The 25,729-nt window shown below is 38.1% G+C and overlaps 1 protein-coding gene across 2 annotated transcripts in view; it reads right to left on the reverse strand.

Moving 5' to 3' along the window:
- LOC120941932 (aminopeptidase O (putative)) overlaps window positions 1-25,729 on the reverse strand; it is a 525,264-nt gene that overhangs the window by 90,180 nt on the left and 409,355 nt on the right. Inside the window, exon 14 of one of the 2 annotated variants that reach the window (XM_040355487.1) lies at window positions 5,377-5,893. The exons of the other annotated variant lie outside the window; for it this stretch is intronic. Coding sequence (XP_040211421.1) covers window positions 5,861-5,893 — 33 coding nt within the window. The 3' untranslated portion in view covers window positions 5,377-5,860. Of the gene's footprint in view, window positions 1-5,376; window positions 5,894-25,729 lie in introns of those variants that run through there. 2 annotated transcript variants of the gene reach the window in all.

Here is a 25,729-nt window from a genome sequence, read left to right on the forward strand (position 1 = left end):
AATTTGGTACATTCAGCCTGCCCATACACAATTCAAATCTCAGCCGATTCAACAGATTCAAACCGTCTATGGCCAGCCATAGTGCTTAGAAGTTGAAACTATCATCTTGGGCCCATGTCTTTCAGAGTGTGCGAGGTAACTGGCGTACCCAAAGGAAACACTCTCAAGCATGCAAACACCATAGATGTAGTACATTGATCAGAACTAGAATTGAGGACCCCAGTACACTAGGCCACTGCGCTGCATTTCAGTTGAGTTTTCTTTTTTTTTTTTTACAATTTACAGTATAAAAGGTCTGAATTATGCCCAGACAAATATCAACAAATCAATATGCAAGTTAACATTGGCAAGATACTTTTCAAACATGTACATTTGAAAAGTTTAAATAAAAAAATAAAAAAAATCATTCCACCTATATAATTCCATATACCCCTTCAATTTAAAACTTCTTTAAAACTGGGTGTTCCCAAACAGTCTGTAAGAATCCTTTTTTTCAATACCTGTGCTCTCAAAAAAATGTTTTACATGCTGTAAAATATACAAAGCTCCTTACCAGATATACAGTATCTAGGGAAACAGAAATCAATGACGTATTTAGCCTTATTCAACAAAGCACTGTGAAGCACAATGACTTTGCAAAAGGTAGTAGCTCATAGTTACAGATTTCATTTTACAGCAATCAGAGCAGAGGTGACTTCTGACTGGCAGCTATGGCTTACTGATATTTGCACACTGGCATTGTACTTTGGACTTTTTACTGAATGCAACATGTACTGTATTGTTCACAAATAACAGAGGTAGATATCCAAGAAAGAAAGGAGAAAGTAAAAATTCTTAAGGTAAAAATCTCCCTTATTGGAGGGTTACTAGGGGCTTTTCTTTTTTTAAGTAGTTAAAAAAGAATTCCAGGATAGATGAAACCCAGGATGGGTTAACTGCTTGTTTTTGTCTAGGGGTGAATTTTCATTACCAAAAGTGGTAACTCCAAGCCACACTCAGGATTGCATTGCAGGATCCAGGCAAAGTTACTTACCGTGTCCCCAGGATCCTGCAATGTCTCCCCGCTGTGTATGCAAGCTGTGTCCTCCGCTCAATCTATCACTGTGACGGGCTCCATTTCTTGTGAGCATTGCAACGCAAATTCAAAAAGTGAAAAAAGCATAATACATACAGTACACTGTAATCTTACAGATTACATTACTATATCAAATGATTTTACATCAGTTTTGTCCCTAGTGCTTTGTCCAGTGCCCTGCATGTAGTTTTATATTATATATACGGTTCTTTCTGCCTGGAAACTTGAGATTGTCCATAGTAACCAAAAAGTGTCCCTTTACGTCAAAAGCAGTTTTAGATCAGCTAGAAAACAGCGATAATAAATTAAAATCACTTGCAGAATCGAGTGATAGCGATTTGTGGGGAAATTCGTCATCAGACACTGAAAGTAATGATAGTGACAATTCTGCAATTGAGTAAATTGCAGTGTTTTTGATTGTATTACATTATTTAATACATTTTATTATTATTAATATTATGTTATTTTAATTATAGCTTTTATTATATTATAATTTATGATTTTGTGTTTCAAACTTTATCATACAGGGGATGTCTACTAGACTCTTGTTTGGACAGATTCAAGTAGGTTATTCCTCAGAATTACAGGCCTACAATATAAAATGCCAAATTTTCATGAAAAAACTTTCAGCATCAAAAAAACTAGCATAATCATATAGCCAGGGAGGTCAAGACACATTACCACATGTATGGCACGCATTATTGTGAGTTACGTTAACGCAGCCCATTAATTTTGAATGGACTGCCAATGCACAGTAACAGACAAAAAAAGAAATTTATTTTCCTATTCACACTAGCACATTACCATGTATTGTAGTGTGCTGCACTACCTCAGTGCACTGGAGTGTCATCCAACTGAATGGAATCGCAACTGCACTAAACATTTTTTTGCAATAAAGCATAAGCTACGGCACCTCATCACAGAAGTGTGATGCTGAAAAATTGCACACCAAATGAGATCCATTTCACAGTGCCCAATCCATAGTAATGCAAATAATGCTCTTTATTGAAAAATTTAGGCTGGCAATACATAAGGAAGAAAAATCCAAAATGAGGGTTCCTGAAGTGCCTGCGTGTCAATCAAACAATACATTATCCTGTACTGAGTCTTAGGCCTTTCACACTTGTACAACTTGTCCTGCGACTTGGGACTGCAAAGTCACATGATAAGTCGTTCCCCATGATTTCCAATGACAACCATTCATATTGGTACGTGCTGACTTCAAAGTAGTCTCTGTCTTACTTTGGTCCGACTTCGATGCGAGTTACACATGCATTCCCTGAAATCAGGGCAAAAATTGTGTCAACATCGCACGACTTTGAAGTCGCAGTAGTGTGAAAGGAGCCTAAGTGACTGCCTTGGATTAATAATTCTTATTACCACATCTTTCTGTAAGAAAAAATGTATAACTATAATCATATGTCTATTTTCAATAATTCCAAACATATATAGTGCTCCAGGGCAAAGGATTCTGGCTCAAGTGACTGTCCTATGAACTTTCTATCTCCAAGAGTGCATTTACCAGAACTGAGGATCTTGTACTAGAGTGTTAAGATACAGTGGGGGCTTGTCAAGTCATGTAATTGATGGCGTGAACATAAATACCATTTTGCATTTTAACTTGCAGCATTTTTAATTTTGTCTGAAAATGGCCTTTGGAAATCTTTGCTGAGCATATTAAAAAACTCATAACTGCTTAAATGAAATGAAAGTTGCAACAAAATCCTGTTATTTCCAACTCAAAACTGTAAAAAAATTGCCCCAAGAATTTTGGACCCACTTAATTTTAAAGGCATGTTCAAGCAGCTTCTCTGTAACTCAGATGTTCTAAACTGTGTCCATCTCAAATACTAAATCATATTGTCAACTTGTCAGAAATATAAACCTTTGAAGTGAGGAGTCTGATCTAGCTCTGTATGTACATACAGATCTTGACAAGAAACCCACATCTACTGTATGACATGCCTAAACTATTTTAAGCTTAACTGCCTATCTGAAAGTGCACATGTGATCAAAAAAGCTTTTTTGATCATTCAAAACAGTGATTTAATTATGTTTCCTTGCGGATCTATTTCTTATATGTAATGGAACATACAATGTTATATACAGTACATAATTATCCTTGTCATATAGCAGAAAGGAAACCCATCAACTACTAATTACAAAATGATGTACGATCTGATAAACAACACTTTCACACATATATTTTAACAGCTGGTACATATATATGGCATTTTCTATACATGGTTAATAAAAAGAGAATTTATAGCACTGATTAATATGTAAAATATGTTTCTTGAGACTGCCTTAACATATAAATAGTATGATTATGGGGTGAAGGTATTTAGGAATCTCATAGAGAAAAAATAAATAAATTAGCAATTCCATAGTTTTTTCTGCCTTCATTATATTAGACCAGATCACATCCAAAGTGGATTTTTAATACTAATGAATGCCAATCCCAAGTATCGGCTTACTTCTACGCAGCATAATAAGGGTGTGCAAGATGAGATCTGGTGGAAAACATGGCATTGCAAGGAACTTTTGGGAGATCTTCTGTGACCCTGAGTTCTTATGTTTGGGATTCTTATCAGCAAAGGGGCAAGAAAGTGTATTAGGAAAGGTGAAATAGTCCAAATAGAGGGCCTGCAACAATTTAATCAAAGTGCCCAAGGGTGCCCTGGGTCTATTAGGACCCTAACAATGCCCCTGGTTTACGTATAAATGTAGGTACTGAATAATTAATACTTATGAATGTGATTAGTTTCTTATAAAATGAAAATTGTTTGTCAACGGCATAATGATCCCTTTAAAAACCTAACGACCGTCTGCCTGCATTGTACTCCAGATTGGTGTCCGTTGTAGGCAAAGCGACGTACTGATACATCACTGCCTACTCTTGGGTTTAGGGCACGCGCATGTGCGCCCCCTGTCCAGCTCCCACTGTGATTGTACACAGCGGGAGCCTGTCAGCAAGTCCCAGCCAATGATTCACACCCGGGACGTGCTGATCGGCTGTGTACATTTACAGTCGAGAGAGTTGTGTTGCGATTCAATGTAGAGCTCTGTACACAGGGTGGGATCTGTCAATTTCTCCTGTAGACACATTGTACCCCTTGATCTCCCTAGATGTTAACTCCTTCCCAGTCATTAGTGCAATGACAGTGTTTAATATTATCACTATTGCCACTGGTGATGTCAGTGGCAGTTAATCAGTTCCCCCCAGTGTCAGTTAGTGTACGACTGTCTGCTGCTATATCACAGTCCTGTTATAAGTCGTTAATTGCTGCCATTAGTAGTATAATAAAAACAAAAATTCCAGTATATGTACCATAGTTTGTAGGCACTATAACTTTCACGCAAACCCATCACTATACACTTATTGGGATTATTTTTTTTTATCAAAAACATGTAGCAGAGTATATTTGGCTAAAATATGAAGAAATTAAACATTTTATTGGATAGATTTTAAAAGCAGAAAGTAAAAAATATTTTTTTTCCCTTCAAAATTTTAGGTCTTTTTACGTTTATATCACAAAAAATGTAAAACCCAGTGGTGATCAAATAAAGCTCTATTTGTGTGAAAAAATATATATATTAATTTGGTTTGGGTACAGTGTTGCATGACTGCACAATCACCAGTTAAAGTAGCGCAGTGCAGAATAGTAAAACATGGCCTGGTCATGAAGGGGGTAAAATCTTCCTGAGCTGAAGTGGATAATGTATAACAGAAAGAAAGGTGACAGTGAAGTGTAACCTACAGATGTAAGATTTTTTTCTTTCAGCCATCACAATTAAGCAAAATAGATAACGTTAAGTTACTGCACTCTGCCTTATTAAAGAAGCATATGCCACCTTAGTGTTAAATGTTTTCCTCCACTATAATATAGACAAATATAGAGGAGTATTTCCATTCAAGGGTATCTGTACCACGCTGATTTCATATGATAACATGCTGGATACATGAAGTTAACCAAATGTCATCAATTTATCAAAGCAGATGACTTGGTGCAATAACAATATTATGCATAAACCAGGGTTTCTCAACTAGGGTTCCTCCAGAGGTTGCTAGGAGTTCCTAGCTATCGGTAAGAGGGCAATTCTTCCCAATGACCACAAGTGTAAGGTGCATTACTAATGTATCATGAATTGTAGATATAGTCATTTTTAGCAGGGGTTCCCTGAGACCAGAAAGTTTATTTAAGGGTTCCTCTGTGTTGAACAGGTTAGGAAAGGTTGCATTAAACTATTAACACTGTATTCTTGCCCTTCAAACATTTAACATAACTCTTACCGTTTAATTTTTACTGTGTGTGTTTTGTCAGACATGTCATAAATTGTACAGGTGATGTGAAGATAATACAAACTGCCTTACTGACATTTATGGCCATGATGATGTATTTTTCAATCCTTAGGGCTGAAGGTATTGTCTAGATACAGGTGTGCAAGCAAAACAGCACAATATATGCAAACATATTTCACAAATACTCAACATTTTTCTCTAGCACACGGATGCAGACTTGTGTCTGGTATCTGACACGTTACAACCATTTACATAACACTAGGGTACAACTACATAAACCTGCCATATCTCAAAGCCAAGATTATTGCATGGACCAATGTGACTATTGTGTTACAGAACCTTTTCAAACAGCAATGACATTTTTTAAAAGAATATGTTATTAATGTGAAAAAATATACATACCATATACAAATGAACAGCACAAGGCTTACGTCTTTAAAAAAAGAAAAAAAGTTTGCCATATCAGGATTTTAGGAATCATATTAAATCCAATCTTCACTACTCAAACTGACCAACTAAAGTAGAAAATAAATACAGAATCTTATTTTAGGTCAAAAAAAGTGCTCAATAAAGTAAATTGGCTTGGCTGCTTTATGTTTCAGTAAATAGGCAAATGTATATATATTCTCATAAAAGGTAATAAAATAACAAATACAATGTAACATAATACTGGCATATTCTGAGAATGTCCTTGGTTAAACTTTCTGGGCTCTAATGCAAAATATTATTCAGAAACTCACAGACATTGACCTGGATCCAAACCCTTTGGCCTACTTACTACACACCACCTCTCTCTCAGTGAAAAGATGTTTAAAAAAAATCCTTATTAATCAATTTTCTCAATACAGCCAGGGACTGTATGCCAGTACTCTGAAAACAAATGGCACCCCCTACCAGAAGCCATTGGTTTGCATGCAGTATTGCAATCATGCAGATGGAGGATCTTACTGACTTCACTTGCAGAAAGATAGATTCGGTCACACATGGTTCTACAGGTTTGAATCCTCCTCCCCAAATATCCCACTCCCCAAATATTCCATGTCTGCCTGCAGCCTGTTCTTCCATTCAGACATCATAAAAAGTGACATCATGGACAGGGTATTGGCCATAACTACTCTAGAATACACTAAAATCTTAAGGCAACAAAACTGAGTGATAACCTTACTAGGTGACTTTTTGATTTGACTCAGTTCAGATTGTGATGTGGTATATTACTGCAAAACTCACAGAACCTATATGATCAAAAATGTCCTATATCCATGTTTATCAACATAAATTATGAATTGAATAATAAAAAAAAAAGATTACACACAAAATAACAGAACAATGCACATATGCCTATTGCATTAAACACACATATTGGCAAATAGGGGCAAATCCACTTTGCACTACAAGTGCAAACTAAAAGTGCAAAGTGCACTTGAAATTGCACTGAAAGTGCACTTGGAAGTGCAGTCACTGTAGATCCGAGGGGGACATGCAAGGACAATAAAAAAAACAGCAGTTTAGCTTTCACATGATTGGATAATAAAATCAACAGAGCTTCCCCTCATTTCAGATCTACCCCTCAGATTTACAGCTACTGCACTTCCAAGTGCACTTTGCACTGGTAGTGCAAAGTCGATTTGCCTTTCGTAAATAACCCCCATGTGTGATCACTTTTCAAAGTTATCACATATAAGCACAGCAGTAATTATATGATGTCATTCCAAGAACCAAGAGTCCTTTTTTTCAACGCACTTGCTTATAAATCCCATTCACTTTCATCTAACGTTTTGCCTCTAAAGTGTCAGCTAAATCCTTACCATTTAAGATCAAATGGAGGAAATAATTACTAGAATAAAAGGAGCACTTACAGATCCTGAATCCCTCTCCCAAATGGATAGATCTAAAAACATCACACTGATACCTTACCTTAACCAGCATTAGGGCTCACAATTATTATTTCATTATCAATTAATGCAATAAACATGCATTATTTTCATGTCTAGTTACAGCATCATAGAACATGCAATAGGCCACGTTATCTCTTTACCGATCACAAAATGAAAAAACATTTTTTATGAATTCGCCTAATGTGCAATTTTGACAAAGTTAAAGGTCTTAAACTGTATAATTTCTGCTGAAAGCAATCTTCAATTTCTGTTTTCCAGCTTGGAAAATGTATCCAAACACATTGAAATAAATGTAGAAAACATCCCCATTATAAAAATGATGTTTTACGTTTAAGTATTTAAAGGCTTCCAAATCTGTATGTTAGAGATGCAAGGATGAATTTTGCTTTGCTGGTAGACAGCCTACTGTGAGTTTTTTTTTTTGGCATTTTAAATATGTCTTTTCACTAGGGTTGAACAAATGCAGGAGGTAGAGGGTATATCCCTTCGTATGAGAAAGGCAACAAATTGTAACCCTAAACACAATAGGATTATCTAGCTACCAATGTAATAGGAGCTCATAACGCCCGCTCTCCTCATCTCAGTTTACTTCATGCACCAACATAATCTAATAATGTATGGTAAATGACTAGACTATGAGGCAAGTGCTGTTCTTGGTGAGTTGGGAGAATGTCCAATTAAGTCTACAGACATCCAAAGTACAGCAGCAAGACCCTGTACTATAAGTCTACAAATACTAAAAGAAAGCTTTACAGTGCAGATCTTAGTGAATACATTCTCTTTATCCAGGACTGTGATATGAAACCATCTTGTCACCAGACGTTATACTTTTCGAGACAAGATTCCCTTTTATTGAGCTTGAGGCTTTATCTTCTTAGAACTAATATTGGACTACAAGTACACATAAAATGCACATGTTTTTATAACAAGGTACTTTTTGTTCGAGGGGACAAAATGTTATTACTACATCCTTTGCTATTTATTACTCATTTTCAACATTACAATAATACAATAACATCCAAATATATATATATATATATATATATATATATATATATATATATAAATAAATAAATAAACTCTTATGCCACGTACACACGGTCGGATTTTCCGTCGGAAAAACCTTCAATGGTTTTTCCGACGGAATTCCGCTCAAGCTTCCGACAGTCAAGAACACAGTGACGTACTACACTACGACGAGCCGAGAAAATTAAGTTCAATGCTTCCGAGCATGCGTCGACTGTCATCCGATCTGCCAGATGGAAGAGGAATGGATCCCCCATCCATCTGTTTTTAGTGGATAAAATCAGATGTTGGTGGGTGATACATCCGTCACTTCATAGAGGGCAATTGGTGGTTTAAACGGGTCCGAGCGGTCAGTCCATGTGAAAGGGGCCCAAGTGGTTTTCCTGATCCATGTGAAATGAGCTTGTGAAAAACAACAAACTTGCTGGCTGGATCATCAGATTAAATAAGGAGAAAGAAAGCCTAAAAAATGAAATTAATGCATTAAGAAAGATCAGACTAAAGAAATCTGGGGAATGATTTTTTTAATTCTAGTTATTATGCTGCCTTCTATTTTATTGACTGAGACTAATACAGAAATATGTATCAAGCTCCAGGCTTACAATACTCTATGGTACCAATAATAATATCTAAGATGAACGTGCCCAAGTGACACTGCAGCACTGAACCAGCCACTGACAGTCTCAGCAAAAACATGACACTCGATGCTGAACTCGGGGCATATTCCTACATAGCCACTAAGGGGCTGATTTACTAAAGGCAAACACACTGTTCACTTTGCAAGGGAATTTTCCCTTAGTGAATAAGGGGGGAACCTCTGCTGATATCTAGAGAGACTAGAGGTCAGCTGACTGGTGAGGAATGTGAAGTGGGAGGAGCCAGAGGAGACCCTATATCCTGATTTTGGCATAGGTGTCACTGCTGCGAGACACAGTGAGTAACACTACCTGTGATTAGAGTTGCCATTAAAAGTCCCCACAACAGTTTTCAGATTAGCAGATGACCTTGATCAAGAGCACTGAAGTTCGCTGATCAGAACTCCCCCCAGCACTGCCATTGATCCCAAGCCCCCACCAGCACTGTCACTAATTCCAACTCCCCGCCAGCACTGACACTTATCCCATTCCATAATTTTGTTGTTAGGGGTCCCCACAACTTGGGAAATGTTATCAAGGGGTCACGGCAGTAGAAAGGTTGAGAATCACTGCTCTACACAGTGACTTACAATAAACTCCTACACATATGCAAAGTTTCACACTGCATTATTTAATGCACAGATCTGGGAGAAACACACAAAGTAAACTGCTATTTATTTTTAATTAAAGCCCCTTTTCTCCACCAGGCTTTAGAAGGAGTATGGTTTCCTCAAAATGTATTGCCTAGCTACAGGATGCCACCAGATGCAGACTTCACAGCCCCATCTACCAGGATTTGCAAGGTGATTTTTCCAGCTTACATCTAGAGCAGGGGTCTCAAACTGGCGGCCCTCCAGATGTTGCGAAACTACAAGTCCCATGAAGCATTGCAAAGCTGACAGTTACAAGCATGACTCCCACAGGCAGAGGCATGATGGGACTTGTAGTTTTGCAACAGCTGGAGGGCCGCCAGTTTGAGACCCCTGATCTAGAGACTGTTCTTGAACGCTGGCCACTGGATGATTATTGCACATGTTGCTCTGAGTGGTGTCTCATCCTTGGGCTGGTCAAGATCTGCAACCCCTGGTACCTGCTAAAGTTGGTACCAGGGGTTACCCTAAATCAGATACTCCTGAGCAGAAAAATCCTTGCCATTGATTGTTATATTTTATCTGGATCATAAGGTTTATTGAAAGCTAAAGAAAAGTGCTTTTTTTTAGCTTTAATAAAGTAAGCTCAGAGTTTATTTAATGCACATGTCATTTGCACCTTTTCATGTTTAGTTTTCTTATTGACACATTCATAATCAAAGCCCATCTAAGTGACAGGCTAGTAGGAATTTGTATGTTCCAGGGTCAACTATTTTCTGATCTTAAATGATAGTCCAGAGACAACACAATCATACTGTTTTTTGTACAAAAGTCTTTGTGCTCTTAGTTACAGTGTTAGACCAATCTCAGTGATTTATGACTGAAGGAGGGAAAACTGAGGCAATGCTTCCTTCTACCTGCAGCAAACTGATGATGTAATTCTCCCAAGATGCTCTACTCAAGCAAGTTGAGTTCAAGGATTAAATATTTATTATTTCTGCTGCAGGCACCATTCCACTGCATTTTCACACCGCTCCACCGCTCACAAAAGGTGCCAGCCCAGCTTGTCAATTGCACAGATTTTTTCTTGTGCAAACAAACCAAACACAATATTAAAGACAGTGGAAAAGGAAGAAGCGGTTTAACAAATTTCACACCCCCTTTAGCACTTATTCATATGCTGTGTTTCGTTTGTTGGCACAAGAAAGAATATAAGGGAGGATCAAGGATTAAAATGTATTGTTTAAAGGTACAGTTCTTTTGAAAAATTATACTAATGCAGACCTGTAAAGCTACCGACAGGCCTGCTTTAAATGAATGCACATCTCAGAAAGCAAGTAAAACATGCAAATCTGTATATACACATGATTTATGAGCCACAGGGTACATTTCAGTCAACCGATTTACACGTAGCTGTTCAGGATCATATTCTTTTGAGATTTGGGATTTTAAGGCAGCCTATAAACAATTAGATTTTCTTTCCTTCCACCAAAGGAAAATCACTTTGATTTTCCCATTAACACATTCAGAGTTGATAGGGGAAAATGCTTCCTGCAATACTATTGTGTTGACAAGGAGGGGAGGGGGCTTTCCGGCTGACATAACACAATGATTACTGCATGTGGTTATAGCCGCCAGCAGTAATGACATGCCAAAAATCCAACAGGCTGGATGTACCCGAGTCAATCAATGGATCAATTTGGGTGCAATCAGCTTTGCCCATATATAGATCAAAATTTGCCCGGTCCCTGCTGAACCAGCCATATTTCAATCCACGTATGGCCGGCTTCAGTTTACAGAGGATCCCAAGGGAAGTCTAAGGAACATCACAGGCCCAGGGTCTAAGGTAAGTATCTTTATTTCTAAGATTTTTTTTTATTTTTATTCAGCATATTTACAAGGGTCTATTAAATGGCAGGACCTTGCATTTTACTGCTGCATTGCTTACAGGGAGGTCCCTGACCTGGTCAAACTGTCTAGCAGACTTACATGTCTTATAAGACTGGCACAACAAAATGAGAACATTGTTAAAAAAAATGTGTGTGTCATATTCAGTTTAGCTTTAAATTGGAAATACAACATATATATAGGTAGATTTTAATTTCCATATCTGCAGCAAACTTTTCCCTATTTCTCTTTTAAACATTTATATATATATAATTATATAAGTTCTCCATTATATGTCAATAAAGTTTGGTAATAAGACTCCATCTACTGAAATGTACATGATAAAATGAATGCTGAAAAGTATGTGACAAAAATCGACTCCATCTGTCACTTTCAAAAAGTATAATGGCATTTTAATGGAATCATTCTAACCTTAAAAAGCAAGGCCGCACAGATGCATATGAAGCCACTTAACTTTGGGTGGGTCTGTGAGATTATCCAGGCCCACAGAGCGTTCACTGAAGTAGCCCAAGGGAAACAACTGAAAAGACTCCTACACTAAACAGGAAGCAGAATGTTTTATTTCAGGCATTATGTATACATATATGTATACTTGCGAAAGATTTGCATTTCACGTTAATAAAATGGAAAGTGATCTCTTAATGGTGTTCTTGGAGCTTGCTGTACACCCCGCAAAGTCTGCTGACACTCTGGCAACAACATGTGTAAGACACGGGAATTCATTTAACAAAGTGAAGCTGTATTAACTTCAATCGCCCAATTGCTTTAAAGAAAACAATGCCACTTAGTTAATTTTCTTTGCAAATGACTGGGTTTTCATTCAGATTTTCCTTCTTTGGTAAGCTCCATGAACAATCACTTTGCTAAGTGAACAGTCTCTACCACTTTAGATTAGCTACATGATATACTACTGTGCGGTAAAAAGCACATTGTATCCTGCAATACCACAATGCACAGCACTTTAACAGATGTGGTGCCATTAATTTAGATTGACACCCAAATACACAACTACAGTAGGTGGCATTGTACCCAAGCTGCAGTGTGCCATGGCACACATGCCATACATTGTGGTGCACTGCATTAAAAATATTCTGCAGGTGAGTTTTTTGTCCATTGGTAACCCATTTTAATAAACGGGCTGCCTTCATGAATGGCGTGTTTCGTTTTTACGCACATGTGGTACAGAACTTAGTTACTGTTGCAGGGTCTGTAATGCTGTAATCTAGAGTCATTTTTAGACTCTGGAAATCTGGCATATCCATTTATAAAAGTCACAATGGCAAAGTGCAAAAATAATTTGCCGTCAGTAAGTACTTTAAAAATATATATATATATATTCAGTGAAAACCCATTAAAACATATACAGCCTTGAGTGAAATACCAGGAGATTTCAATAACTTTTTTTGTTATACCAGGTTAAAAAACATATGTTAAGTTCACCCATAAACAAAACTTCACATTTAGATTTTAAATAAAGTTTTAAATATAGCCACTAGGGAAACATTCATTCCCTTCTTGTCCCAGAGACAAAACAGGGAGTGACAGTTTGTTTCAGGTGTCCCCAATAAAAGATTGCCTCACACCTCTTGCTATGGTGACAACTTGGATCCTCTGTTATTTTCTGTACTGAAGATAGAGGTCACCATGACAAATATAGAAGGGTAATCTTCCCCTCAGAGAGCACACAGACCGCAATATAAAACCTGACAGGCAGTTTAACACGTCTGTAATCTACTGAACAGAAAAAAGGAATGTATTACAATTTAAGAAAGCTATACAGTATACTGTAGAATGATGCACTTCCATATACCATTCACATTTATTAGATCACAACAGCAGCAGTGCAATAAGATGCCCGTAAAATGCCATTCTTAAATGTACACCATGGAATATAGACAGAAATTGTGGGAAAGCTCCCAACATTAGTCTGGTTGTACAATAAGCATTTGTACAGATTTTTACATTGTATATTTTCAAAATTATTTCACAGCTGCATCGTTCTACCAAATAAATTTAGTATTAGTACCCCTGAATTAAATTTACAGCTACGGGAAAAACAGGCACATGTAGTTCTGGTTTTGCAGCCTGCACTTCTATGTTGTTTTTTTTATAAACCAGCTGTCCCTACTCTATGTTTCAAGAGACAAAATCTTTTCCACCTGTAACCTGAGTCTATTATGTTCTTGTGCCCTACTTTGCTTTATTTGGAGAATAAAGAACAATGCCAGCTTTAAGACCTTGAAAAGGTCTAAAAATTCACTCAATTGTTTCCACACAGTGAAAAAATACACAATAAGTGTTGTGTTTAAAAAAAAAAAGTGTTTCAAAAGAACAGTAGTAAAACACAAACTTCATTTTTAAAGCTAACCTACTGCATGTCAGCATTTAAAGACACATCACACATTCAGAAGTTATCCAAATGCATAAATCGTAAAAAAAAATGTTTTAAATCCTTTACATACTGTATATTTATTCATGTGTTATAAATAATTTGTTTCTTGACTCCCTATGACGAGTTAAAACGTTAGATCTTAAAAAGTTTAAAATGTGTAACTATAACTAGTGTTATGTTAAAAATAAAAGTAACTATAATTGGAGTTGTGTTGTGCCATTAAAAATACTGCCGTTTGTAGAGGGTGCCCAAAATTCCCAGCCAGTGCGTGAGAAACATTTTCGTCTCCTAATAACTGTATCAAAGTATTATGGGTGTTAGATGGTGACTTGTCATGGCCATGAAATCTATTTACGTTGTACATAGTAAATAGTTTATTTAGAAATGTTTACTGTCAACGCTGGTGTGGTCCTCTGCATTGGTCCGCTTCTACTGTTAACAGTACGGTGGACTAAAGTGTGCCAAAAGTCGCATGCAGTCCTTCAGTGTGCAAACACTCTAGCAAAGTACAGACAATGGTAAAGCAAGCAAGCATGACAGTGCAAAAAAAAAAAAAAAAAGTCCCACCTCCAACCAATTGTTTTCTTAGTTCTAGAATACGTGGGGAAAGTTATAATTCCTGTCCATTTTTTTATTGCCATCTATGACCTTACCATTGTGCCTCTGACACTAGGACAAAAACAAGGGAAATAAATGCCACTGGAACTGTAAGACACAAACAGCAATAAAAAAGAAAACCTGATTCCAAACCTTTCTGATTTTTTTTTTTTTGTGGCTTTGCCCATCCTCCACTATAGCATTCTACACAGAACAGAGTATGGGTAAGGCCCCTTTCAAAGTGAGGTCCGATTGGGTCTGGGTTTCTGTTTTTCAGCCGAGCCCGATCAGGACCTCCATTCTCATCTGTTCTACACAGAACAGAGTATGGTTAAGGCCCCTTTCAAAGTGAGGTCCGATCGGGTCCGGGTTTCTGTTTTTCAGCCAAGCCCGATCAGGCCCTCCATTCTCATCTGTTCTACACAGAACAGAGTATGGGTAAGGCCCCTTTCAAAGTGAGGTCCAATCGGGTGCCTGTTTTTCAGCCAAGCATGGACCTGTCATCCAGCCGCTCCGCTAAGCTATGCAGGGGATCAGCAGACAAATCCCCTGATGAAAAAAAAACAGATCCAGCACGTGCGAAAGGGGCCAACCTCCTATGGCATTGTGGGCTAGACATCTTCAGCAATTCAATTCTCAGGAGGACAGCTCATACATACCCTATTTTTTCTGATTTCCTGCACATTCCTTTATTATAAGCAGTATGGAGAACAGGAACCGGGCTACTATTCTACATTGTGGTTAGATAGAAACTGTGTTCTCCCTTAAAGGGTAATTGCAAACAATATGTGATATCAGAGCATAGTAAATGGCATCAAACAAAAATATTGCCACTGTGCAAAATTGTTTTTCCTTGCACCTGATTTGGTATTTTTTGCAAAGGGAAACTGACCACATTTGCTAAGCTCTGGGGAAAATGTCCTTGAACAGTGCAACTTCCCTTGCAAAGTCAACAGCCTATTTTCATTTAGTAAATCAACCCCAATGACTCAATAGGCCCCACATGTACTCTGCTACTTTCACCACGTGTTGTTAGGTGGAGTCCCAGCTTCCAACTACATGATTTTAAGCTGTGCAATTCATCTTAATAGCTGTGTGAAAGACAGAAAGGCACACGCATTGCCTGCATTCTACAATGATTATGGGCAACAAGGGGATTTTAAGTAGCTGAATGGTCAGGTACATTACAGCTACATCTGGAGGAGAAACAGAAGTCATGAGTAAGTGGGCTGTTACTCCCTAGTGTACATTTCAAGGCATAGCTCTCAGTTTGGACTAAAGTGTACCTTTAAATCTATCAATTATGTCTGCTGACATTGTACTATAATGCATTGTTTATTTTCTATGACACATTATAATAAGAGCTTCAAAGAGGCAATGATTGCTGACCAGGAATCAAGAAGCAATCAGAAGCATTAGTAGTAGACATTCATGTAGCACCATAAAATAATCATCTTTCCCTACTCAGAGAATGACCATAACAAAAAAAAGAAAATGCAAATCATCTTGTGATGTTCTCTCAATGGGATCAAGCAATGTTTGACAGGAACAGATAGCTCAGCACATGGCTGAGTATTTTCATCCCATGAAATAACAGCATGGATTAAGTTTTATAAATTACCGCAATAAATAGCACCTTTCTATAGAAATCTGTAAACACCTGTTCAGTACTTCAATCACTTGAAGAAAATGTTCGGCTTAATTTGCTTCTAAACTGTGTTCTGAAAATCACGTCCTGAATGCTAGGTTAGCATAAATAAATTATACAAAGTATCTAATGGCTAAGCGATTGATCAGACTTTGTGTTTGCTCTTCAAACCTTTCTATTCACCCTCATCACGTGGTGTCACATTTCCATTTGGAACAACTTACAACTAAAAAACTAAATATTGATCTTCATAATGACATTGTAAAGGAAATTACACCTCTTTAGGTCAAAAAGTAATATGACCTAGGTTACCACAAGAATGACATTTCTTTTTGATGGAGGAAATTAAATATTCAAGAATACTTAGAGAAAAATTGAGAAAAAAGAAAGAATAGATGTTAAACAACATATTTAACACAATATCCTGGTCTACCATTATGTTCTGAGTTCAGCATTACCAGACTGGAATTGGGGTTGCTTAAGCATGTTGTATAAAATCAGCACTGTAATAACAATAGTTAAATTTGATAATCCAAAATATATTTGCTTGAGAAATCTCATTCCTTTTGTGCATTCTGCCCATCTGCTGGTCATCTCTTTCCACAACTTCCTGGTTTCCCTGCATGCTTTGCAGCTTCTCCTCTGCTGTTTACTTTCAATCTCTAAAGACTACATGTCCCATGGTAACTTGCTGCCTGCAAGCAGTGATTCCTGTACTGACGGCACCTTCTGAAACATCTCCTTAGCACCTCTGTAGTTCAGAAGTCACGCTCTGTGAATTCTGTGACACAGCAGTGCCTATTGAAGGGACACAGTGGATACGAATCACATAATACAAGGAAGTAATTGTTCCAAGGGGAGGAGAGCAGTTCTAGAGAAAGAGAGGAGCTATTCAGGTGCAGAAACACATGTATTGTGAGTTTACCAGTGGTCCTGCCAAAGATTTCTGAATGGTCGCAAAAAAATAAAAGAATAAGATCATGTACTAGCAAAGTAGTGTAAACCTGTACAGGGTAATGTGTACAGAGCCCAAAGGCCCCTTCTTCCACGTGGTCTCTTGACTTCAGCATGATATCAACTGGATATCTTCAAATAGTTGTATGTAAGATGGTCTTACATACAACTATTTGAAGATATCCATACTTCCCCTTCTTTGATATCAGTGATCTTAATTGCCACAAAATAAATATAGTTCTTAGAAATTTAGATGTATCACAGAGTTATCAAAGCCCAGCCAAGTCTAAGAGAAGCTACAGACAACATAAGGTAGCAGACAGACTCTATATGTAGCTAAGTAAAAGTCCCAATAAAAGCTGTACCTTTTAAAGCAGAAGAGGGTCAGGGTTGGTTTATGGAAGCACAACTCACAGTGGGGAACGTAGAACATTGACATTCTTTAAAGTTTTCGTTTTGAAAGAAACTTTTTCAGCGAAGTAGCAATCGGCAGTACAGGAGGTACGGGAGGTAGGTTGCTAACTTGCTTTTTTGTTTGGCGATAGGGTAGCATTGCATACACACAGTAGTAAGTTGCAGAATACATAGCAAATCACAAGCAGCTGATTTTATATTCATTTTAATGTCAAATTGGAAAAAAAATTGAAATAAATACAGGGAGCACAGTCTGTTTTGATGCACCAGTCCACCCTCCTCCCTTTTGTCGGTTGGCTGGAGATGCTGCTTGTGGTGGAGAGGTATTCCCAGATCGGTGTAAATAAAAATGTCAGAATTAGAAGTAACCTGAATGATCCAGATTGGTGATACAGGATGTTACACTGCAAAGGCCTCAGGAAGTACACTCCCAGTGACCATGTGTAGGATTCTAGATGTGGTGGATTACACAAAACTAGGCAGAGTGGATTTACGGACATTATCATAGCTGCATTGTTAGAGAATTTGTGGGGGTAAACTGATGGAGAAAATGAAGATATAGTTAGGTGTGGGCAAGGTAGGCTTCTCTGAAGAGGAAGGTTTTCAGGGATCGTCTAAAAGCTAACAGAGTAGAAGATAGTCGGACAGGTTGGTGTAAGGATTTCCATAGGATTGGAGAGGCTCTGGAAAATTCCTGGAGGCGAGAAAAAAAGGAGGTGATGAGGGAGCTAGAGAGCAGGAGGTCTTGAGAGGAACTTAATTAGTTGGGTGAGCGGAAGCCAGTGGAGGGATTGGCAGAGAGGAGTAGCAGACACGGATTGATTGGTAAGGTGGATGAGTCTGGCAGCAGCATTCATGACGTAGCAAGATCAGACACTCAGGAGATCCATTAATTCACCAAACATATTTATAGTAAAGTGCAAGCATGATGAGCTCCCCACATGAAGCAAGATAACTCATCTTTCCAGTGATCCATGCATAATTATAACTCATTGGAGCTGAAAATTAGCCCAGTCACACCTTTCCACTCTTGTGTATTGTGTTAACATGCGTTATATATCACAAGCTAATGTGATTTGCATTAAAGTGTTAGTTTACCTTTACAGAAAAAATGAAAAGGTGAACACCGTACACCCACCCCCTGGTCTCCAGTGTACCTAACTCAAGGCAGCTGAGCTGTCCGTGTCCACGTAGCCGGTACAGCAATGTGATTTGGAATCCCAGCCCTTCTCCCTCTTCTCTGTGCAGTGCTTCTGGGACAGACAAAGCGACTTTGAGCATAGCTCTGATTTGTCCTGTACTGTATAGAGAAAAGAGAGATGAGCAGGGATTTAGAATCCCTAGAGCACCGCTAAACTGTCTGTGTCAACATTGACAACTCAACATTTACGGAAGTAGGTACATCTAAAAAGATGAACCAACACCTTAAAGCAGAGGTTCACCCTAAAAACATGTATATACCATTCCATCCAGCATACTGCCGACATGTACAGTATGCTTTTTTTTTTTTTTCGCTGTACATACCGCCGTATAGCTATTTTCCCCCCGGCTTCCAGGTAGTGGAAACCACGGGAGTGGGCGTTCCTATTCAGAGAAAGTGATTGACGTGATGACAAAAGCTTCCCCCCGGCGCATAAGCGCGTCACCAGTTTCCAAAAGAAGCCAAACTGCGAGTCGGCTCTATACGTATATAGTATGCTGGATGGAATGGTATATACATGTTTTTAGGGTGAACCTCTGCTTTAAAGTGGATGTAAAACTACTCTCATCATTGCTAAACTACTGCCAAAGTGCTTATCTATAAGGATATACATGCCTCCTGCATGTATCCTTACCTGTCAAATATCTCCGCCTTTTCTGTTTGTAGCCCTGCAAAACTCGGGATTCTGTGGGCGTGTCTGTTGCCTGGAGCTCGGTGGGCAGAGTCAGTACACTAAACACCACCTCTACACTCCCCTTGGCAACATATTTTCTTCTGTGTATTTCTTATACTGAACTTCTGCTGGTCGTGTGGATTATGCCCCATGATCACTAACATCCAGTCAAAACCAGGGAAAGGCACCACATGACTTCAACATTCCAAATCATGAGGTGTGAAGAAGCCAATCCTGGGAGAGCTAGAGAGAAAAGGAGGGGGGATGTGAAGTACACAGAATGCCTCTCTCACACTAGTGTATGAGATAAGGAAATCACCTGTCAGTCACAGCAAGGGGGAAGAAATGGACACCTATTTCTCAAAGTGTCTGTTTTTATCTTACTGAAAAAGGATAAGAGGATTGCTCAGAACTGATTTAACTCTTTGCAGCAAAACTGGACACAGACGACATAAATCCTATACTCTTAATTAAAAAAAATAATAATTCAGGTTTATATCCACTTAAAGGCACGCCATTATTTTTAAAGGGCTACCAACATTTTAGAGCACACAAAAAAATCAGACATGCACCTTATTTTTTGATGCAGTAAACCACAACACATGTTAAGCTGCAACATTAGGGAGGTTACCCAAGTGTGCTAGGGTGCCATTAAAATTGAACAGCACTGCAAAGCACATACATGTGTTTGATAGGTTATCTTGGTGGGATAACATGCATTATGGTTACTGCAACACTGGTTTCTGCTAAAATAGTTGTTTGCTTCACAATGTGATTATTTTTGCAAAGTGTATCTATTGTCAAAATGTAAAATCAGGTATTTGGATAATTGTACATTTCTACATCATATTTCAATTATTTCTAGCCTACTCCTTATAATCTGATCCATCTTTGGAGCTTGTAAATATACTTTGTGAATATCCCAACACGTTTATTTACTTCTGCTCTGCACAACATATGCATGATGCCCTCCCAGTCTGTAGGCACTACTGTGACACACATTTCACAGAGTCTGCCTTCTGAACTAAATCGGTGCTGAGAGAAGGCAGAGGCAGAACAGGAATCGCTGCTTGTGCCAGCAAGGTATCATGAGATAAGGAGTTTTAGGAGGTGTAGTATTTTGCTGTCTGTAAGCAGTGATTCCTGTACTGACTCCACCTCCTGAAACTCCTCCTGGCTACACCTTTGTAGTTCAGAAGGCAGGCTCTGTGAAATGTGTGACACAGCAGTGCCAACTCACAAGGCTCAGTCAATACAGGTCACAGAATTCAAGGAACTTAATGTTTTGTGGATCTTCACAAAGTATGTTTGCGATCCTCAAAATATACAAGATTAACAAGAGAAGGCTAGAAATAATTCAAATACAATGTGAAAAAGAAACTATGATTTTAAATATTGACCACAAATTCAAGTTAAGTTTCCCTTACGCATGACTGGGTGTTCAAAGTGAACACAGCTTTACCTTATTTTGCAACATTCACTTTGCAAAGTGAACATCTACACTAGATTGAATACTTTTGACAGACACCTGCCTTTACACACACATAAACTTTAATGGCATCCCAGTCTTAGTCCATAGGGTTCAATATTGAGTTGGGCCACCCTTTGCAGCTATACCAGCTTTGACACTCCTGGGAAGGCTGTCCACAAGTTTTAGGAGTGTTTCTATGGGAATATTTGACCATTCTCCCAGAAGTGCATTTGTGAGGTCAGGCACTGATGATGGATGAGAAGGCCTGTATCACAGTCTCCGCTCTATTTCATCCCAAAGGTAGTCTATGCTTTGTGCACTGGTGTGCAGTCATGTTGGAACAGGAAGGGACCATCCCTAAATTGTTCCCACAGAGTTGAGAGCATGAAATTGTCCAAGATGTCTTGGTATGCCAAAGTCTTAAGGGGCCAAGCCCAACCCCCGGGAAAACAACCCCACACCATAATCCCCCCTCCACCAAATTATTTGGACCAGTGAACAAAGCAAGGTCCATAAAGACATGGATGAGTGAGTTTGGAGAAACTTGATTGGCCTGCACAGAGTCCTGATTTCAACCTGATAGAACACCTTTGGGATGAAGTAGAGTGGGGACTGCGAGCCAGACCTTCTCGTCCAACATCAGTGCCTGACATTACATTCCCATAGACAGCTCCTAAACCTTGTGGACAGCCTTCCCAGAAGAGTTGAAGCTGTTATAGCTGCAAAGGGTGGGCCAACATCATATTGAACCCTACAGACTAAGACTGGGATGACATTAAAGTTCATGTGCCTTTAAAGGCAGACGTCCCAATAATTTTGACAATATAGTGTACTTTTCTGAGAGAAGAGCCTGTACTCCTTTAGTAAATCAACTCTATCCTTTTTTTTTTTTTTAATATCCACATTTTTCAGCCTTTTACCCCATACATTTAGCCTATGCTGATTTGCCAACAACAGATTTAGGACCACCCACTATTCAAAATATAGCCTACATCTAAAGAACTTAAATCTTAAATTACCCTGCTGATAACGCAACATTTTAAAAATATCATATTTTAATGGGCAGCAATCTGAAGGAAAAATAAGCTAGTAGTAACTGTACAATACTCATTGCATTTAGTAAAGCATATAAAGATATGTAAAACAGCAGTGAAACTGCAAGGATCTGCGACTTATATTTTGCCAACTGCTAACATCTAGGAAAAAAAAAGGTTTCAGCTTTTTCTGAGCTGCACAACTAGTAAAATGTTCCTGTCTTGCCCTTAGCACACACTAGTTGTTTGTTGCAGCAATCTCTTTGTGTCTGTGTAGTTGAAAAGGCTTTGAGTCTTCACAAATTTAAATCTTCTTAATACCTCCTAGACTCCCTTAAAAATAATGAGACAAGTTCTTTATATCTCTGGCCAAATATCTCCATTACATGATTGCCATGAAGTCTGAGAGTGCATACCTAAAATAACACCCTACATACAGTAATCCATTAAAACTTTACCAACTGCTCAAACAAAGACAACATTGTCCAGATCATTGTGTGAACGCATGGTGTTCTCTCTATCCAATGTGCATTATGGAAAGTACACCACTAAGCAGCCATTTATATATTACATATACTTTGTAATGGGAGAAACACTTATCTATTTACAAAATAACTACTACATCTGAATGAACACAAGTCACAATAATAACAATAATGTGATATTTTCCGGCAGACACCACGCGTGAACAAGCACATGTTGTAAGCGGAGAACAGTTTAGAATATGAAATCACCCGCACCTTGCTAGGAAGTCGTAACTAGCTCCTAATGGCCTAGTTCTATAATGACCAGCGTGATCACGCTAATTACTGTCCAAGAGCTGGACAATAAAAATGACAAGAAGGGGCTGTAAAATCAATATATTGAACTAAAGTCACAAAAGTGGCTCACATAATTCTATTACTCGTAAACAGAATGTCCTACCATTGCTCAAATACATTTTAGTTAACGGATATCAATATTGATATATAACTTAAACAAACTTAAAAAACAAAAATAAAAAAACACTAAAATCTACAATTTAAATGTTAAAAAAGGTATGAAAATTAGGCCCTTTACCCTCCTAACTGATAAGGCTTTGTATATACTTTTAGGCTTGCTGTTAGCCACCATTTTTGCTTCACGACACTTCAGATCCCTAGTTTGCATATGTGCTACTTTTTGCCTGTTATTTATTTCTTCTTTTACATTTTTCTTTCTGTATTTGGATTGGTAAAATAGGTGTGTGCAGACCCTGGCATTAGGGTGTGCACCCAAAGCTCAAACACACGTGTGTGTGTGTGTGTGTGTGTGTGTGTGCGTGTGTGTGTGTGTGTGTAATATATATATCTCAGAAGAGCAGTGGACGGTGTCAGTAGGAAGAAATTGATGTTAGTAGTTTATTTTTATTATCATAACTTTTTTTTACAATTTTTCACAATTTTATTTAATAATTTATTATTTTTATTTTGTATATACAATTTTTTAGAAGCTCCATTGGGGGGCTTTGGTGAGATATCGGAGGTCTAAACAGACCCCTGATGTCTCACTTTAAGGAGAGAGATTCCCCAGTCCCTTCTTCTGCAGCCAAGCAGCAGGGGGAATCTGTGCAGCACAGTATGATTTGGGTGTGCCTAGGCACACCTGGCAAACCCTGTGCGCACGCCTACGATTGGTGACATGGGACAGCCTGTTTAGCTGTTTGCCGCTCTATGATGCAAATTGGTAATTTATACAGTCACCTTGTCTCTGTATGCTGTTTGCCTGTTTAAATAAAGATTATATAAAAATAAAAAAAGGGTATAAAAAGTATTAATGCGCAAAAAAAAAAAAGACCCATTTTGTTCCAACTGTTCTTTTAGTGAACATATAAGAGCCAAGAATGATATTTACTGTAGCAAGGGAAGGATGGATTAGCAGAACATGCTACATGTGCTACTGACTGCTATAATTCCGCCAAATCTGGTAGAACAGAGGAAGATAATGATTTCTTAGAAGCTCAGATCAGCCCCCTCTTTGGCATAGGGGTTAAGGCTATTTAGATATCCGAGGATAAAAGTTGTTCCTGAAAATTATGAGAGGTGCCTCACTGAAAGGAGGGATGTTAGAGAGTGATAACTACACTAGCACAGATCTAATTATTGTTGAAGAGGAAATGACTTAGACAGAGAGCAAGTAATGGAGGTTTTAAACTTTTAATTGCACATCTTTGAGTCTGCTCTGGACCAAAAGCACTTCATTATGTTGCTTTAATCTGCTGTTCTCTGTTGTAAATGCTCGGGGCTGCGCACCAGCCTCCCTGTTGTGTTTGAGTCCTCAGAAAACTGACCAACTACAGATGGCAGTGAATAGTCGCAATGGCCGCCACTGTTTCCTGCTTTTTACATCTATTGTGTACATGTAGTTCGCAACATTCCCAGTGAAAATATTATTGGGGATTCAAACATGATATAAAAAAAGTCAACATAATAGAAAAAAAGTTTTTGGGCGTTTTGTTTGTCACATTAAAACTAGCTGAAGTCATTTGACTGCTGTTCTGTTCAGCATTTAAGGAGTTACTTAAAACCCTGAAATGGCTAACCCAGAAATTAAACAAAATTAACGACATAATAAAATAAAAGTTCCCCTATCACATTTAAACTGGCTGTTTTGTTCAGTGATTAATACATTTCTTAAAAATCTGGAAAAGCTAACCCAAAAATTAAACATAAATTCGACATAATAAAAAAAAGTATTTTTTTTTTTTATCACATTTACACTGGCTGTTCTGTTCAGCAATTAATGAATTCCTTAAAAACCTGGAAAAGGCTAACCCAGAAATTAAACATTCTATTAGGCTTGTTATAGTCACCCTTCCATTCTTATAAAGTTTTAACTAAACAACTTCTGTTTCCTTCCCTTCTGGGATCACATACGTTATGAATTATGTAATTAAAGTGGACTCTGCGTCATCACAAAAAAAAAAAAATCCCTGTTTATTATGAACAGATCATATTATAAAACATCCTTTGAAAAAGTCCACGTATAGATATTTACATTCTGCAGATGATGGGCTTTAGCTTATATGGATGCTTCCAAAATCATCAAACATCTGCTCCAGATGGCATGCTGGACATTATAACACATTTCTACATGAACAAAGAAATCGTTTTAATACAGCACTTGAACATTATTATATTGGAAAATGTCCACACTTCCTATGAAGTATAAAACCTACACTAACTGTCCCTTGGGAAACCTCCAGCCTTCTATCTATTGGTAGACTAACAGCACGACCCTCAGGCTTTTGGCTGGCAGGACACCTTGTGACTTGTTGTTCCACAACACTTGCATGGTTGACCATGTCTAGTTTAAATGTAAACTGCAGGAGAGGGACCAATCAGAATTCAGCTTTTAGTTTACGTATTCTGATTGGTTGCCCTTGCTTCCTATGCTCCACTGTCCTTTGTACTCTTTTGTGGATTTGTTGTACTGCTTTAAACAGTGGCAATATTGTTCCTAACCTCAACATGCCTTTAACGTGCCCCATTATATTGAAGTCTAGATGCAGAGAATAAATCTCTGCTCTACCTGTCAGGAAGGTTGAAGCTTGGGAGTGAAATATTATCCTGGTGTGTCACATAGATCATGCAACAAACACTAAATCACAAAAGGGGCTAAAACTGCAGGAAGTAGCAGCTATTGTAGAGAAAAAGAAAGCTAATGCCTAAAGTCCAGGACATTCAAAAAATAAACAAGGTTTTCAGAACTCAGGCCGAAATTATTCATCGCCTTCTAGTGAAACCCAAGATTGCCTACTTTGTAACAAAAAAGCATACACGAAAAGTAGCAAAGCATGCTTCTGGAGACTTTGGCTGCTGTTTCGAGGCCCCCGCACGTTGTCTGAAATTTTGGCAAACGATAGATATAAATTAAATGAATCTAACTCCTGCAC

This window comes from Rana temporaria, chromosome 1, assembly GCF_905171775.1.
Source record: "Rana temporaria chromosome 1, aRanTem1.1, whole genome shotgun sequence".
Lineage (NCBI taxonomy): Eukaryota > Metazoa > Chordata > Amphibia > Anura > Ranidae > Rana > Rana temporaria.